We start from the raw sequence: 14,147 nt of genomic DNA on the forward strand, positions 1-14,147 counted from the left end.
ATCTGGTTATCCTCTTGCTTAGTCTATTTTGTCCTATGTTACCATTTAATGTTGATATGAAAATAATATTGCATCTTTTTATCAATAATTTTATACAATTTTTCAATAAGTTTTACTTGTATTTTTAGGATGAAGCTTGGGGAGAAGTCACAGAAAAAGAACTTCATAAAACACCTCCCCTGTTGGCTATTCTACCATGCACTCTCCACGACATCTCATTAATTCATAACACTACGCTTTTCTTCAAGAAAATCATTGAAAAGGTCTGATTTCACATTGAAAATGATTATAACCCTTTGATATCAACTGATTTTAATTTTTCTTACTTTATTTGGTTAATGTAGGCTAGCATCAGAGTTTTGAATGAAGTTGGAATTGTGGAAACTATATTAAAGTGCTTACGGCAAGTTGGAGCTATCAAGGATACATTTTTTGATGGAAGGGAATTAGTACTTGACGATCTAAGATTTCTTTTAAATCAAATTGCTCTAAAAACAATTGTTTTTCAACACAATCTGCAGGTAAAGCATTGTTCATTAATTTATTTTGAAATATTTCGATTTACTCAAATATTAAAATTTTTGTGGCCATTTTCAACGAGTTGTAAATAACTCGCTATTAGAAAATGGGAATCAAGCTGGGGTAGAGCGGGGTTCGAACCTCAGACCCCTGATCCACAACCTGATTCAATATATATCAAAATATATTATAATATTTAAGAACTACCGTAAAACCTCGTTTTTCCGCTTTTTACGGCGAAATGTTTAGGTCCCATTATATTCCATACATTATCATTAAAATATCCCCCCAATTAACGTTTTTCATAACCCCGGTTTTACGTTGAAAATTTTTCAAAACTCATTCGATCTGTCAAAAGACGCCGAGCCGCGCACCGCCGCGTTTGCCCAAAATAGTGAATAAAATTCAGGTAAATAAAAAAATGTGTAAATTGTTGTCTCAATTAAATTCAAAGTAGGTTCAGTGTAATTGACCATTTTGTTTAAGTGTCTAATTTTGTCATTTTACTAAATTGTGATATGCGGTTGACGCATGAAGAATAAAGTCTTTAGATCAATAAATTACAATGCAGAAAGTTTAAAAATTTGGTAATAGAAATATTTTATTGTTATCAAAAACATTTTTCACTTTGTGGTATGACATTTTACACTTATTTGTTTATAAATTTGTATAAACCACTTAATTTTTTTTCATACAATATTTTATTATATAAATAGCAACGCGTGTAATTATAAGTTAGTTAAATTCCTGACGATGAGGTAGTAACCTCGAAACCGGTCGAAGTGTAATTAAATAAATTAAGTGGTTTATACAAATTTATAAACAAATAAGTGTAATAGAAATATTATTTGAAGTTATAATATGAATATTTAGGGAAAAATCATTGTATGCATTTTATGCAAATTCAAATTTTTGTTTTCTTGCTGTGTTTTAAAGTAGGTACCTGCATAAAATTATTTAAACTTGTTTTTTTTATTTAATTCAATAAAAAAAAAACACATTGTGGCATTGATTGAAAAAAAAAATATATTTTTACAATTAGGTTAACTCTAATTGTTGTAATTTCGGAAAATGAACTACAAACTGCTTCAGTATTTTTAGCACATATGTATATATTGTTTTTAATTTAAAAATTAAATGTATTTGAAGATGACTAATTTATATTGTTTTTAGATGAGAATGGACATACATTACTTGCTTTGTTATTTGGAGTTAATGGAACGTTCTGAAGCACACATATATTCTGACCAATGCCACGTGGCTAGTGTCATGAGAGATACACAATGCACATTATTTGATTCGGAATTTAATTTCCTCGAGGAAAGACTTAATGCTCTGTCTTCTAACTCTAATACCAAGAATCCTAATTATTTTCCTTCAGGTAAATACAAAATTTAAAACAATATTAATACGAGCTAATTTTTTTGTATCACAGCTGTTTTGAATTTTCACGATATGACAGTACAATAAAATTTCTTTGCGTTTTTTTATCGCACACAAAATGTGTATTGAGGAAAGTACAGAATTTAGATATTTCAATGAAACTTTTATTGCCATGAGTGATTTAAAAAAATCAGAACAGGGCCTATTTACTTGAAACACTAAATTGACATAACATATTACATAGAAAGCATTTTCTATAAGGAAATATGGAAGTTATAATGGTATTTACAGGGCTTATGACCTGTCATTGGCTGGTTTAAGTGATCACTTTACACACTGTGTTACATTTGCTATTCTACGTTTGTTTGAATATCCTTATTATTTCAACGAGGAACTTCAGTCCTTACGGGAAATTGGTTATAAAAAATGTTATCTTACGTGCGGTAAAAATTAGAGCATTAAATTGTACTGCTCAATTTCTTGAAAATGTATGAAAAAAATAATAAAAAATATTTTAATAAAACCGAACTACTTTGAACAACGTCACTAATTCTTAATCAACCGATAATACGGGAGTTGTAAAAATACAAAATTTAAAAAAATCATAGCGCTGATAATACGATACAAGTAAATGAGCGGAAACCTTTTTTGATGTGGGTGAGATTCTAAATCTCACGCACTTAACTTGGAAACTGTTTTATTGAGTTACAATTTTTAAAATTCATTTATGTGTTTTTTATGTTAAGGTGCTAAGTTAATCTTTGAAAACTTAAAAGGTGTTATTCTCATGGTACCACTCCACGGTCATCATGGAAATTTTTATTTTGTCCGCGGCCACTCGAAATAAAGATTCGAAGCTTCAGGGGAACCATTCTCTCAAGTTAAAGATAAAGGATGTTCAAAAAGATTTTTTTTCAAAAAAGGTTTACCAATAAAAGGTTATAAAAGTAGGTTTTATCAATGAACATCGTAGCTATAATGCTAGATTAATGAATGTATTTTAGTATACAGGGTGTTATTTAAACCTGGTCACACCCGAAACCACGATGATTAGTATGGGCAAGAAGACATATTAGCATATTGAAAAAAATATTTAGAACAAAGAAGTTTTTTTTAAATAGAATATTTAAAAAAACAAATGGTTGCTTACTTCTGTAGGGGAGAAGTGAGGGGAGCACGGCCAAGTGCTTGTCGGCCTATCAGACTCCCCGCTCCCCACCCACCTTGTTACTCCCCTGCAGAAGTAAGCAACCATTTGCCTTTTTTGATATTTTATTTTTTAAATTTTATTCGTTCTAAAAATTTATTTTAATGTGCCAATATGTCTTCTTGCTCATACTGATCATCGTGGTTTCGGATGTGACAGGGTTTAATGAATACCCTGTACATTAACATCATACATGTATATGTTCACAGCTCTATCTGTGACATCCGGAGGCAGTGATAGTGACTCTCTGGCTATACACTTGGAAACTAGTCCACCGCATAACTCTTCTCAAAACAGGGACTTTGGTAAAAAACTGTCCAGATCGGAACTTCTTAACCGACATGCTGCTTTACTCAATAGAGCTGCACAGTTTCTTATGAATCGTGGTAAGACTAACTGTATACGAGTATATTGAATTTTTTTTTTGCTGTTTATTTTCAAACAAATATTTTGAATTACACATATTAGAAGCAAACTTGGAAATCTCCACCAAAAACGGAAAATTAGTTATTGATGCCAAAATAAATTATACATAAAAACCTACCTACCCTAGTAATAGCGTAATTCAAAACTGTCTCTAAATCTTGCAAAAACAGATTTCAATTATACTACTTGACACCGCAAACTTAGCATGCTCCATTGAGTTAGTGAAGCATAATTAGAAATCTCACAATTCTTTTTTCAAAGTTTTTCGCAAATATCTGAGTAACTCCTTCAATGGAGGTTTCTAAGTTCGCTTCTAATACCCTCACATCATTAATTGGATTTGAAACTCCACAATGCTTATTTTACTATTGAGATTTATTTTATGTTTTTCTTGTAGACTCTGATGCGGAGATGACCAAGGTTGAAAGTGACACAATAGAACGAGTATTTTTAATACTCATAAGCAGTAAGTTTAAAGACCTTTTTAGCCAATAATATTTTTTTATATGTATGTACGATTGAATTTCGCGATTGAATCTCAGAGATACCAACTTATATAGAATCATGAAATAAATCAGCAACAAAAATTCGAATTATCCATTTAAAAATAAATAGAATATTCTTATTATATAGAAGAACAAAATAACACAGGTTGTAGTGACTTCAGGAGCTGGACCCTTCTGAAGATTCTCTTTGGACATCTATCTCCCTTTGTTAACCATGGAGTTGATACAGTGCTTTATTTATTTAGTTTTTTATTGCTTAGTTCTTGGCATGAACACTTGACAAACTTACTACTATGCTCTATTTTTTATAAATTTATTGATATCATACTAACTTTGCTAGAATTCCACTCGTCCATGCGCTTTGTAGCTGCACGATGATTGGTTATCTAGCTTTCATATACCAACTTAAAAATACCTAAATTTTATAAATGGGGTCTAGAATTCCAATCGTCTATGCGCTTAGTAGCTGCAAGACGTGTTGTAATCTTACTCCTTTTTATTATTCATATAATTTTTATTTTTTTTTAGTATCATTAATACACTAAATTTATTTGTCAATTTTTAAAATGTGTAAATGTGGGCTAAATTTCTAACTGTCTATGCGCTCTGTAGCTGCAAGACGTCCTGTAATCTAGCTCCTATCTGTTATAATTTTTTATTGATCTTAATTGAAAACGAGGAACTAGAATCCCAACCGTCCATGCGCTCTGTAGCTGCAAGACGTACTGGGATATTTATTAATTGTACAGCGCCCTTGAGGTGATTTTCACAAAAATGGCGCTATATAAATTATCCAACTATATATATATATATATATATATAGACCCCTATTTTTCACAATAAGAATAGAGGTAATTACAAATCCAAATGTGTATTTTGTAAAATCACACTTTATACTATTCATGTTTTTTAAGTAATATCTGGGACTAACCGCGGGCTGAGATCAAAGTGGTGGAACTCCATCACCAGTAGTGACTGGCACCATGTGTTCTGCGACATGTTTAGTTGGATCATCTCACCGGCAACCAAACAGAAATATTTGAAGATAATGGCCATCAAGGCCGTGCTCGATAGTCTGCCTATCGTTCACAAGGTTCTGACACCCAGCGATCCAGTTAATCAGAGGAAGGTATGACGTTTATTTTCATATATATAATTCCTCTATACGTGTGATGTCACTGAACTCCTTCTAAACGGCTTAACCGATTTACGTGCGGTTTTCAGGGAGATATAGATCTTTGCGCTGTGCGTGTTCGTAGATATTAAAACCTTCAATCTTATGTGTAAAAAAGAAGTAAAGAGCATAAATGTTTTATTCATCGATCTACCAGGGTTGCATTCGAAGAGAATGGATTGACAAAAAAATGGAAAGATGTTTTTTTGTGTATAAAAAAAGTTTGTTTTTGAATGTTTACAAACAGCATTTATTTTTTGTGGATCTCAATCAGATTTTTTTTTTAAATTCCTTATAATTTCTATCCATTTATTTCTTTTTACTGGGTTTTTGGTAATACTAAAAAATATTAAATTCAATACTTTTAAAAAATCGTATTCTTACATAAGTACACCCGTCTGTTAGTGAGATGACTGGAGTTTGACATTTGCTAAAAGAATGACATATTTGAAAAAAATATTTATTTTATGTTTTGTAATTCAACCATAAACAAGTACCTAATTTAATTTAATATTTGAATATTAAACATTTTTAGTTTGGGAATTTAATCACAAACAAGTACCCAGGTACCTACTTATCAATAAAAAGTATTTTTCCAAGGAAAACCAACGTTCGGGCAGGACAACGTCTGTCGGGTCAGCTAGTTTGTTATAATATAAAGAATTTTTAGATTTTTTCCTCAAAGTATGTGTTTCCATGCATATGGCAATATCAATTGTATAAAGTAGTAACATATCGAGCCACAATCGGCAGAACAACGTAAGCGACAAATAGTGAATTGTGCAGGAGAAGGTTTTTTTTAATATTTTTGTTCCATATATATATATATATTTTAATAATTCAGTAAATGGGATTTATAATTGTAGGTTACTGCTAATACTGATATGACAGCCAACTTGTTTAAATACCTTCCGCTTTTAAGATAGTGGCGGTAATTCTGACAGTGGTGCGATCTAGCGTAATCGCCTACATTGTTGTCGGTTACGTTGTTTTGTTTAGCTTAAAAATAATATGTCAACACATATATATATATTTTAATGATGCGGAGTAATACATAGAAAACTATAATTGGCCTATAATTTTGGTTTATTTGTAAATATTGTATTTTTTTTTGTTGTTGTTTTCTTTTAATAAATAAAAATAAATATCTTTAAATGTGACAGGGGAATTTTACAGATCTATGATGTTTTTAACACTTGTGCAGGGGGCAATAAAGAACACTTTTCTTTTAAAAAATGCAATTCGCTAAAAATGTTGCTTACGCTGCTCTGCCTATTATGGCTCGATATTTAAGCTACAAAATAACAATTTTTTTTGGTAAAAGAAAAAAGTTTCACTAATGTTAGTAAATATTAGTATATAACCACTTACCGAATTTTTAAGTCTACCGGTTTCGAGATGCACCGGTCTCTTCATCAGGACTCTTCACTACTCCAACATGCAAATGCTAAAATACACTTTCATCTTTACAATCACCATAGTATAAATAGTATTTACAAAAAATACATAAATTATATGCAGAGTTATAGGGGGATGGAATCACCAGCGCGTCCGAACGATAATGAACGAACCACCTATGTACAGCGATGGTAAAGGTGAAAGTGTATTTTAGTATTTGCATGTTGGTGTAGAGTGTCCTGATGATGAGACGGGTTCGTCTCGAAACTGGTAGACATAATAAATCGGGAAGTGGTTATGTACTAATATATACTAAAATTAGTCCAAATGTTTGACCACAAAGTTAATGCATTAAACATAAATAACAGAGAAAAGTTTATAATCTATATAACTTTTTTTTCTATTTCAACACATTTATTATAATGGTATTATTTTAGTGTAATAGATTTCTCTGGAATACCTACCTAGCCAGATGAAACCTGTTTTAAGGCAGACATTTTTTATGCAAGACCAAAAGACTTCCCATAAATAATAAATTATGTAGTAATAATACTTTTTTACTAATAATTAACTAAATGGACTGAGTGAGTCCCTAAATAAATAAAAATAAATAACTCTTGTGTGGCTATAGTGTCACATAAATCTACATGAAAATAGATAAAAACAGCTTAATGTAACATGCCGTTACAGCACTGCTTGCAGAGAGATTTTTTAGCAGTCTTTTAAGGGCTAAGCATTTTTTCACGATGCTCTGTTCCCAATTCCAGCAGCCAATTTTTATATAAACTATGTATATATTTACTTTCTAGTTGGCAGTTTACTTAACATGTGCCCTGGATGGCGATGAGGATGTTCAGCAGTTGTACAGAGACGTGTGGAGGTGCCTCCAGGGGGGAGGACCCCCGCTGTTGGCGGATGCGGCGCGGGAGGAGGCGCGTCACCTCTCCGCACTGGACACCGAACGCCGCCATAGGAACCTGACCTTGCTGTACGCCAACATTCAGAAGTAAGTCCTTTACAGCGCTTCTTCTTTCTGTGCCTTATCAGGTCCCCCCGATGTCGGTGTTCACTCTGCACTAGAATCCCTGTCTCGCGCCAACCGCTCGGAACAGCTCCGTCCAGTTGCGGATATTCCTCAGCCAATTCAACTGTCGCCTCCAACTCCACGCCTTTCCCCATCATAATTAGCTAAAGAAGGATTTTTTTAGTATGTCCAAATGTTTGTGTACAAGTCTTGGTACTGGATTTTATCCTTGTATTCCCTTCTCAATTTATACTAATAAATTGTTAAACATTCACAGGAGCGTGTTCACCAAAGACTCCCTCGCCCTGAAGCTCACAGTGACCGCCATGTCCATCACTCGGCTGGTGGTGGACGCGCAGAATAGTGAGCGCAAGGCCTTTCTGGGACACCTGCGGCGGCGCCAGGGCGCGCGGGCGGCGGGCGCGCACGCCTGGGTAGGGCTGCGGCGGCAAGCGACGCACGAGCGCGGTGCGTGGCCGGCTCTCGGCGACCTCCATGGGCCGCGCTCATGGGAGCTGGACCCGGCCGAGGGACCCGGCAGAGCGCGCGTGCGCTTGAGGCGATGCCGCCTTGACATCGATGACAAGTTTGTGAAGGAGGGATTTCGCGACAAGATTGGTATATAGATAAACAGTTATAAAATATCAATCCAGTATCTTTGCAAACGACACCAACCTTCTATACTCTGTACAGCTACTCCAGGATTTAGACCAAATCAATGAATGGATGAAAAACTGGCTAATCTCATTGAACACTGTAAAATGTATCTTCATGTAGGCAAAAATAATCCTACCCTTTTAGACTGATTCCGATTCCACAAATGTAGAGATCCGTACATTATGTAAAGCTGGGATAAGCATTATCGACAAAATCAAGAAATAGGTGCTGCGTTGGTTTGGACATGTGGAGCGAATGGACAGCGAAAGAATGGCTAAAAGGATCTGCGATGTTGATGGATGCAGAAAAAGAGAAAAATGCGCTTCTGCATGAGAAGATGTATGAATGTAGAGGAAGTGAGGTCTGTATGCAAAGACAGGTGACTACGGAAAAACGGTGTGATGGTTTGTTGTCGTTGAAAAAACATATTTAAAATTTTTAATGTTTTTATTTATTTAGAGAGTGCAAAACAGAAGCAACCTCTATCATTCTTGTTTGAATGGTCCGATGATCAGGCACGAAGTGGTTTACTGGAAAGGCTTCATCTCAACGAGAGCGTGAGTTACATGACCCGGGCCATATACGTCACAGTCAAAAGTGAACAGCACGGAGAATTGTTACTCAGTGATAGGTATGACTTTTTAATTTTAAATTATCAAGTATCCTTTTTTCTATTTTATTAAATATGTACATGATTTCAAATGCGAAATGTGATGTATTGGAATGCGATGAAGAAGTTCAGTGGTTTTAAAAAAAAAAACATTTGTTTATAAACATACATATTTAAAAAAAATATTACAATAAATTAACATCATCATAATAATATCATAAATAATTGTAGATGCATCCATTTCCTTCCCGAATCTGGCGGAGGGGAAGCGTTCAACAGTGTGAGTGGAGTTTTCTGGCCACTCGACAGCATAACCAGCGTCCACACACGGCGCTGGCAGCTGGCCGAGACAGCCATCGAGGTCTTCCTGTCCTCGGGACACGCGCACCTTGTGGCCTTCTTCTCTGCGGGAGACATGGATGACTTCCTCAAAGCACTGAACAACAGTCATCTGCCCAACAGGTATCATTCGATATTTATTTTTATCTGGTGCACTGGTACACCAATGAAGAAGTTCAGTACTTTTTCTTGATAGATAATTAAACTAAGCCAAAAAACTTTTTTTAAATTTTTATTTTTATTTATCGTATTATCAGCACTATGAATTTTAAAAGTTTTGTATTTCTGAAATTACTCCGTGTGTGAAGTCTCAAGTTCTCTTCCTCTTCTTCTCGGTCAGTTCTGCCGATTGGTTCGTTGATGGTAAGTAAAGGATCTGCTAGTCTTGTAGATTATCAACGGCCTTTTCCTTTGGCTTTTTCTATACATTCCCTGTCCTCTGAAAGAAGTTTCTATTTGGGATCATACTATTTGATGAACTGCTATCATCTAACCCATCCTAACCTAACCTTATATAATGTAACTTAACTATAACCTTACATAACTCAACTTCTCCTAACCAATACTTGAAGAAGTGGATATGATTTTACATTTTTTTAATATCTTTATCTTGGTATTTTCTTCTCTGTATGTATTTTATACTCTGGAGAGTGGTTAAATAATTGTGGATGATAATAGTTGTCTCATGAGTATGTTAAGTGATTTATGCTACTCCACTAATATATATTTAAAAAAATGTACTGTTCATTGTCGATTTGTAATTTTTAAATTGAAGGTATCAATCAGACACACTGTCTGAGAGTGCCAACCAGTGGAGGAATGGTGTGATCACAAACTGGGAATATCTCATGCTGCTGAATGGCTGGGCGGGACGGACCTATAATGACCTCATGCAGTACCCCGTGTTCCCATTCATCATCGCAGACTATGTTTCCGAGAAGCTGGACCTCGGTGTGCCAACATCTTTTAGGGACTTGAGGAAACCGATGGCAGTTCAAGATAAGAAGAATGAAATGCATTATATCAATAATTACAATGTGAGTTTGAAAATATTGAATGTTTGTGTCTTACGGTTGGTCTCAATTTGAAATGGCGTAATCTTCCGGTCTTAAAGTAATTATATTTTAGTTACATAAAACTTTTAAGTATATTTTTTGGCAGCATTACCTTTAAAAAATATTGTTTTTATCTAATTTGTGTTTTTTTATTTTTTTATTATTGCGCGATCAAAAAAAAACATTAGGTTTAAAATGGCAAAACCCTATGATTTCCTAATTTTGCGTCCGTTTTACCAGACTATTGCCTTAATAGTAGAAAATAACTTATTCCAAACATAGCTTATTTAATAATAAAATACATAAATAAAATGAAAAAATAATTGTTAATGAAATGAATTAAATATGGCATTAAAAATTGTTTTAGTATTTGAAGCAAGCCAGGCAGGAAGGATCATGTCTTATATCTGGAGTTAATAAGGAGCCATATCACTATGGGTCTCACTACTCTAATTCTGGTACAGTTTTACATTTCCTTGTGCGATTGCCACCATTCACCAAACTCTTCCTTACTTACCAAGGTTTGTATAAATAACTGATCCAATTTTATGCGAGCATATAAACGGAACATAACTAAAATATTATGATTTCTTTTTAGATAATAACTTTGACATACCCGACAGAACATTCCACTCATTGCAAACTACATGGCGACTCACAAGTTGTGACTCTACTACTGATGTTAAGGAACTTATTCCTGAATTCTTCTGCCTTCCTCATTTTCTGTGCAACTCTGAGAGTAAGAACTAACTTCCGATCATTCTCACTTCTCTGATCTGTCGGCATACTTCTTTTCTACAGTATTAATTTTGTTTTATTCTCTCTTTAGATTTAGAGTTGGGAGTGAGGCAGTGTGGAGTAGTGGTGAATGATGTAGAGCTCCCACCGTGGGCCAAAAATGCCCGCCTTTTTATATTAATAAACCGTCAGGCTCTGGAGAGTTCTTACGCTAGAGAGAACCTTCCTCTCTGGATAGATTTGGTGTTTGGATACAAGCAGACTGGACAAGCAGCTGTCGATGCAGTCAACGTTTTTCATCCAGCTGTAAGTGTGTATTGGAATTATTTTGTAAATAATATAGATGCAGGGTTAACCTCGCATGTATCGTTTTTGTCGTATAATGATGTGGCTCAACGTTCATGAACCGCTCTTTAACAACACGATTTTGCTCCAACACTATAAAATTTTTGCATAAACCCTCCCACAACATGGCTTCTCATCTCACAACAGGGTTGAAAAAAAATTTAAGAGAAATTTTATTTCTTCTGATGTAAAAATACAAATTTTAGATCACATTGTAAAGGAAAAAAAGTGTTATACCATGCATTGCAAAATTTAAACAAAGCGGCGATTTGAACCATCATCATAATTAAACAGAAAGCTCTGAAAATTTACAAACACCTTAAAGAAAACGGAGAATCATCTGTCAGTCCAGATTTCTGTCAAGACTGTCAAGCATTGAAAAATAAAAAAATATAAGGTGAATCTGCGTCAACTGACCATGAAGCTGTCGGACTTATCCAGAAAAAAATATTTAAGAGTGTAGATACATGCCAAACTATGTTTTTAATAGGGACGGAACTGGTTTTTGGTGGAAAAAAATGCCTAATGGATAATGGACTATTTATATGATAAAACTGTTACTGTTTTCAGTATTTTTGGAACCGAATTGCCCTTTTTGTACTGGCTCCGAGTCTCATATAACACGGTTTCACATAACTTGGCATTTTATAGGAACCTATCTACCATGTACCTATGTATCTCCTATCTCCATGTTGTAGGAGGGTTACCTGTAATGTCTACATGTGTTTTGAGTAGTTTATACTTCCAGTAGTTTAATAGTGGGTAAAGCAGTATTCCTTATATCGGGGAGTGCTATACCCTGAACAAAATTCTGTCGTCTGGCTAAAGCCATTTACCCATAAGTGTTCCAGTTTTGATGGGTTTAATTTTAGTCTATATTCAACTATCCAGTTTCCCATTTCTGAACATTTAACATTCTATTTATTTATTCATTACTGGTGTAGTTTGTGATTATTTATTTGTCTTTTTAGACTTATTATGGCTTTGACATGGGCATAATACAGGATGACCTAGAGAGAAAAGCTTGGGAGACCATGGTACGAACATACGGACAGACACCGAGACAGTTGCTCAAACAGCCACATCCTCACTCCATCACCGATTTACAACACATTCCTGAGCCATCTGTGAGTTGTTTATTCCAAAAATTATAATTATTCATTTGCTTAATTTGGACTCTTAAGAGCAGTGCATTTCCAAGTAAAAATATAAATAAATCATTTATATAAAAATTAAGAATTATAAAGAAACTGATTCTTTGCTACATGATACATATATTTAATTCAATATTAGCAACAAAAAATCTAGTGAGATTGTTTCTAGTTGCTAATCGTCACCTCATGTTTCGTTTTGCACCAAATGTAGTGAAATCGCCGATCGGCTTGATCGAGATAGACAACGTTTCATAACAGAAAATCATGCATTAAAGGGAGAAGACAATAGTATACATAATCCATGCAGTGCCGGCACATGTGCAGATATTTTGCTTGTAATATGCACTGACGGAAAATTGGTAAGACTTTCTAAGAAAAAGCTATGGCGGATTTGGCATTTCGATGTGCATGCTGTCATTGCATATAATATCGCTCATTTACTACACAAAACACTTTCCTGGGAAGTCAAAAAAACAAAGTAGAAAATAATTAATATGAATCCATAGTTAATTGTATGAAATCCGTTTTAGTTGGAGGTCCTGAGCAGCGTGAGAGGGCTCCGTTGGGGTAGCTACTGCGGCTCCCCCCAGGAAGTCCCCCCTGCTGTAGTGTGGACACGGAACTATCAGCCGTCCGTCATGAAACTCATCCCCCTCCTAACAGGAGAAGTTCTCGGAGTACCGACTTACACTACACTTCTTATCACGTACTCCAAAAGTAAACATTATAATTTATTAAAGTAAATTTATAATTTTTAAAACTTTGCAATGTACGAAGTACTCGACGGGTTTATTACTATGAATATAAAGCAACTTCTTTCAGTGCCTCTTCATGGTAAAGTTGGTCATTGTCGTGGCAATACTATTTTGATTTTGTTAGGGGCCGCTTTGAATTACAGTTTGGAATAACAGTGAATCTAATCCCATTAGTTTTTAAACAGTTTTTAAAATAACAATACATACAAAAATATTCACAGTTAACAATATATCGCAGAGGAATCACTACAACTAGGTAACTTCAAAATGAGCATTTGTGGGTTACCTTCTAAAAACACATTTTTTTATCCTCTTCCATGAATGCTACGTATAAACAAGTTGTGCATTCAAATTATTATATCATTAGGTTGTCACAAGGTTGCCACATGGTTCGGTCACGTAGAACAAATGGGTGACAAAAAGAATGGTAAAACAGATAGATGAGAATAAATGGTAACGTAACCTTAATAAATTTGTATTACATATAGGTATTTATTTTTTTAACAATAGGTCTCTCTATGTTTGGAAATAACATGATAGGAACTATTGGAGTACTAACATGGGGTCACTCTGATGGAATAATAAGAATCAAACAACGCAAGGAATTACCACCAGAACCTCTCTACCAAATACACAATCTCGATCAGGTAACTAGTACATTTGTTTCAAAAATTTTATTCATAAATTAAATATATGATAATAACATTTAAAAGGAAATCAAAATATGGTGAAAATCTACTGAAAAATAAGCCGTTAAAAATGTAATTAATAACATCAATTTAACAATAATAAATTTTTTTTAGTCATGGTTTCCTAAGAGAGCGGTGCCGTCATTTAGCGGCTGTCTTGTAGCGGTG

At 34.3% G+C, this 14,147-nt stretch overlaps 1 protein-coding gene across 3 annotated transcripts in view; it reads left to right on the forward strand.

Moving 5' to 3' along the window:
• mv (lysosomal-trafficking regulator mauve) overlaps positions 1–14,147 on the forward strand; it is a 64,939-nt gene that overhangs the window by 45,392 nt on the left and 5,400 nt on the right. For all 3 annotated transcript variants that reach the window (XM_088230852.1, XM_088230853.1, XM_088230854.1), the window contains exons 30-46: positions 129–263; positions 345–521; positions 1,693–1,900; positions 3,319–3,495; positions 3,933–4,001; positions 4,956–5,170; positions 7,423–7,619; positions 7,915–8,255; positions 8,754–8,925; positions 9,136–9,366; positions 10,019–10,280; positions 10,666–10,819; positions 10,897–11,037; positions 11,128–11,342; positions 12,353–12,508; positions 13,066–13,252; positions 13,801–13,937. In XM_088230852.1, the coding sequence (XP_088086978.1) occupies positions 129–263; positions 345–521; positions 1,693–1,900; positions 3,319–3,495; positions 3,933–4,001; positions 4,956–5,170; positions 7,423–7,619; positions 7,915–8,255; positions 8,754–8,925; positions 9,136–9,366; positions 10,019–10,280; positions 10,666–10,819; positions 10,897–11,037; positions 11,128–11,342; positions 12,353–12,508; positions 13,066–13,252; positions 13,801–13,937 (3,174 nt within the window). The remainder of the gene's footprint in view (positions 1–128; positions 264–344; positions 522–1,692; positions 1,901–3,318; positions 3,496–3,932; positions 4,002–4,955; positions 5,171–7,422; positions 7,620–7,914; positions 8,256–8,753; positions 8,926–9,135; positions 9,367–10,018; positions 10,281–10,665; positions 10,820–10,896; positions 11,038–11,127; positions 11,343–12,352; positions 12,509–13,065; positions 13,253–13,800; positions 13,938–14,147) is intronic.

Source organism: Micrasema longulum, unplaced genomic scaffold (assembly GCF_059751315.1).
Source record: "Micrasema longulum isolate JH-2025_06_02 unplaced genomic scaffold, ASM5975131v1 h1tg000824l, whole genome shotgun sequence".
Classification (NCBI taxonomy): Eukaryota; Metazoa; Arthropoda; class Insecta; order Trichoptera; family Brachycentridae; genus Micrasema; species Micrasema longulum.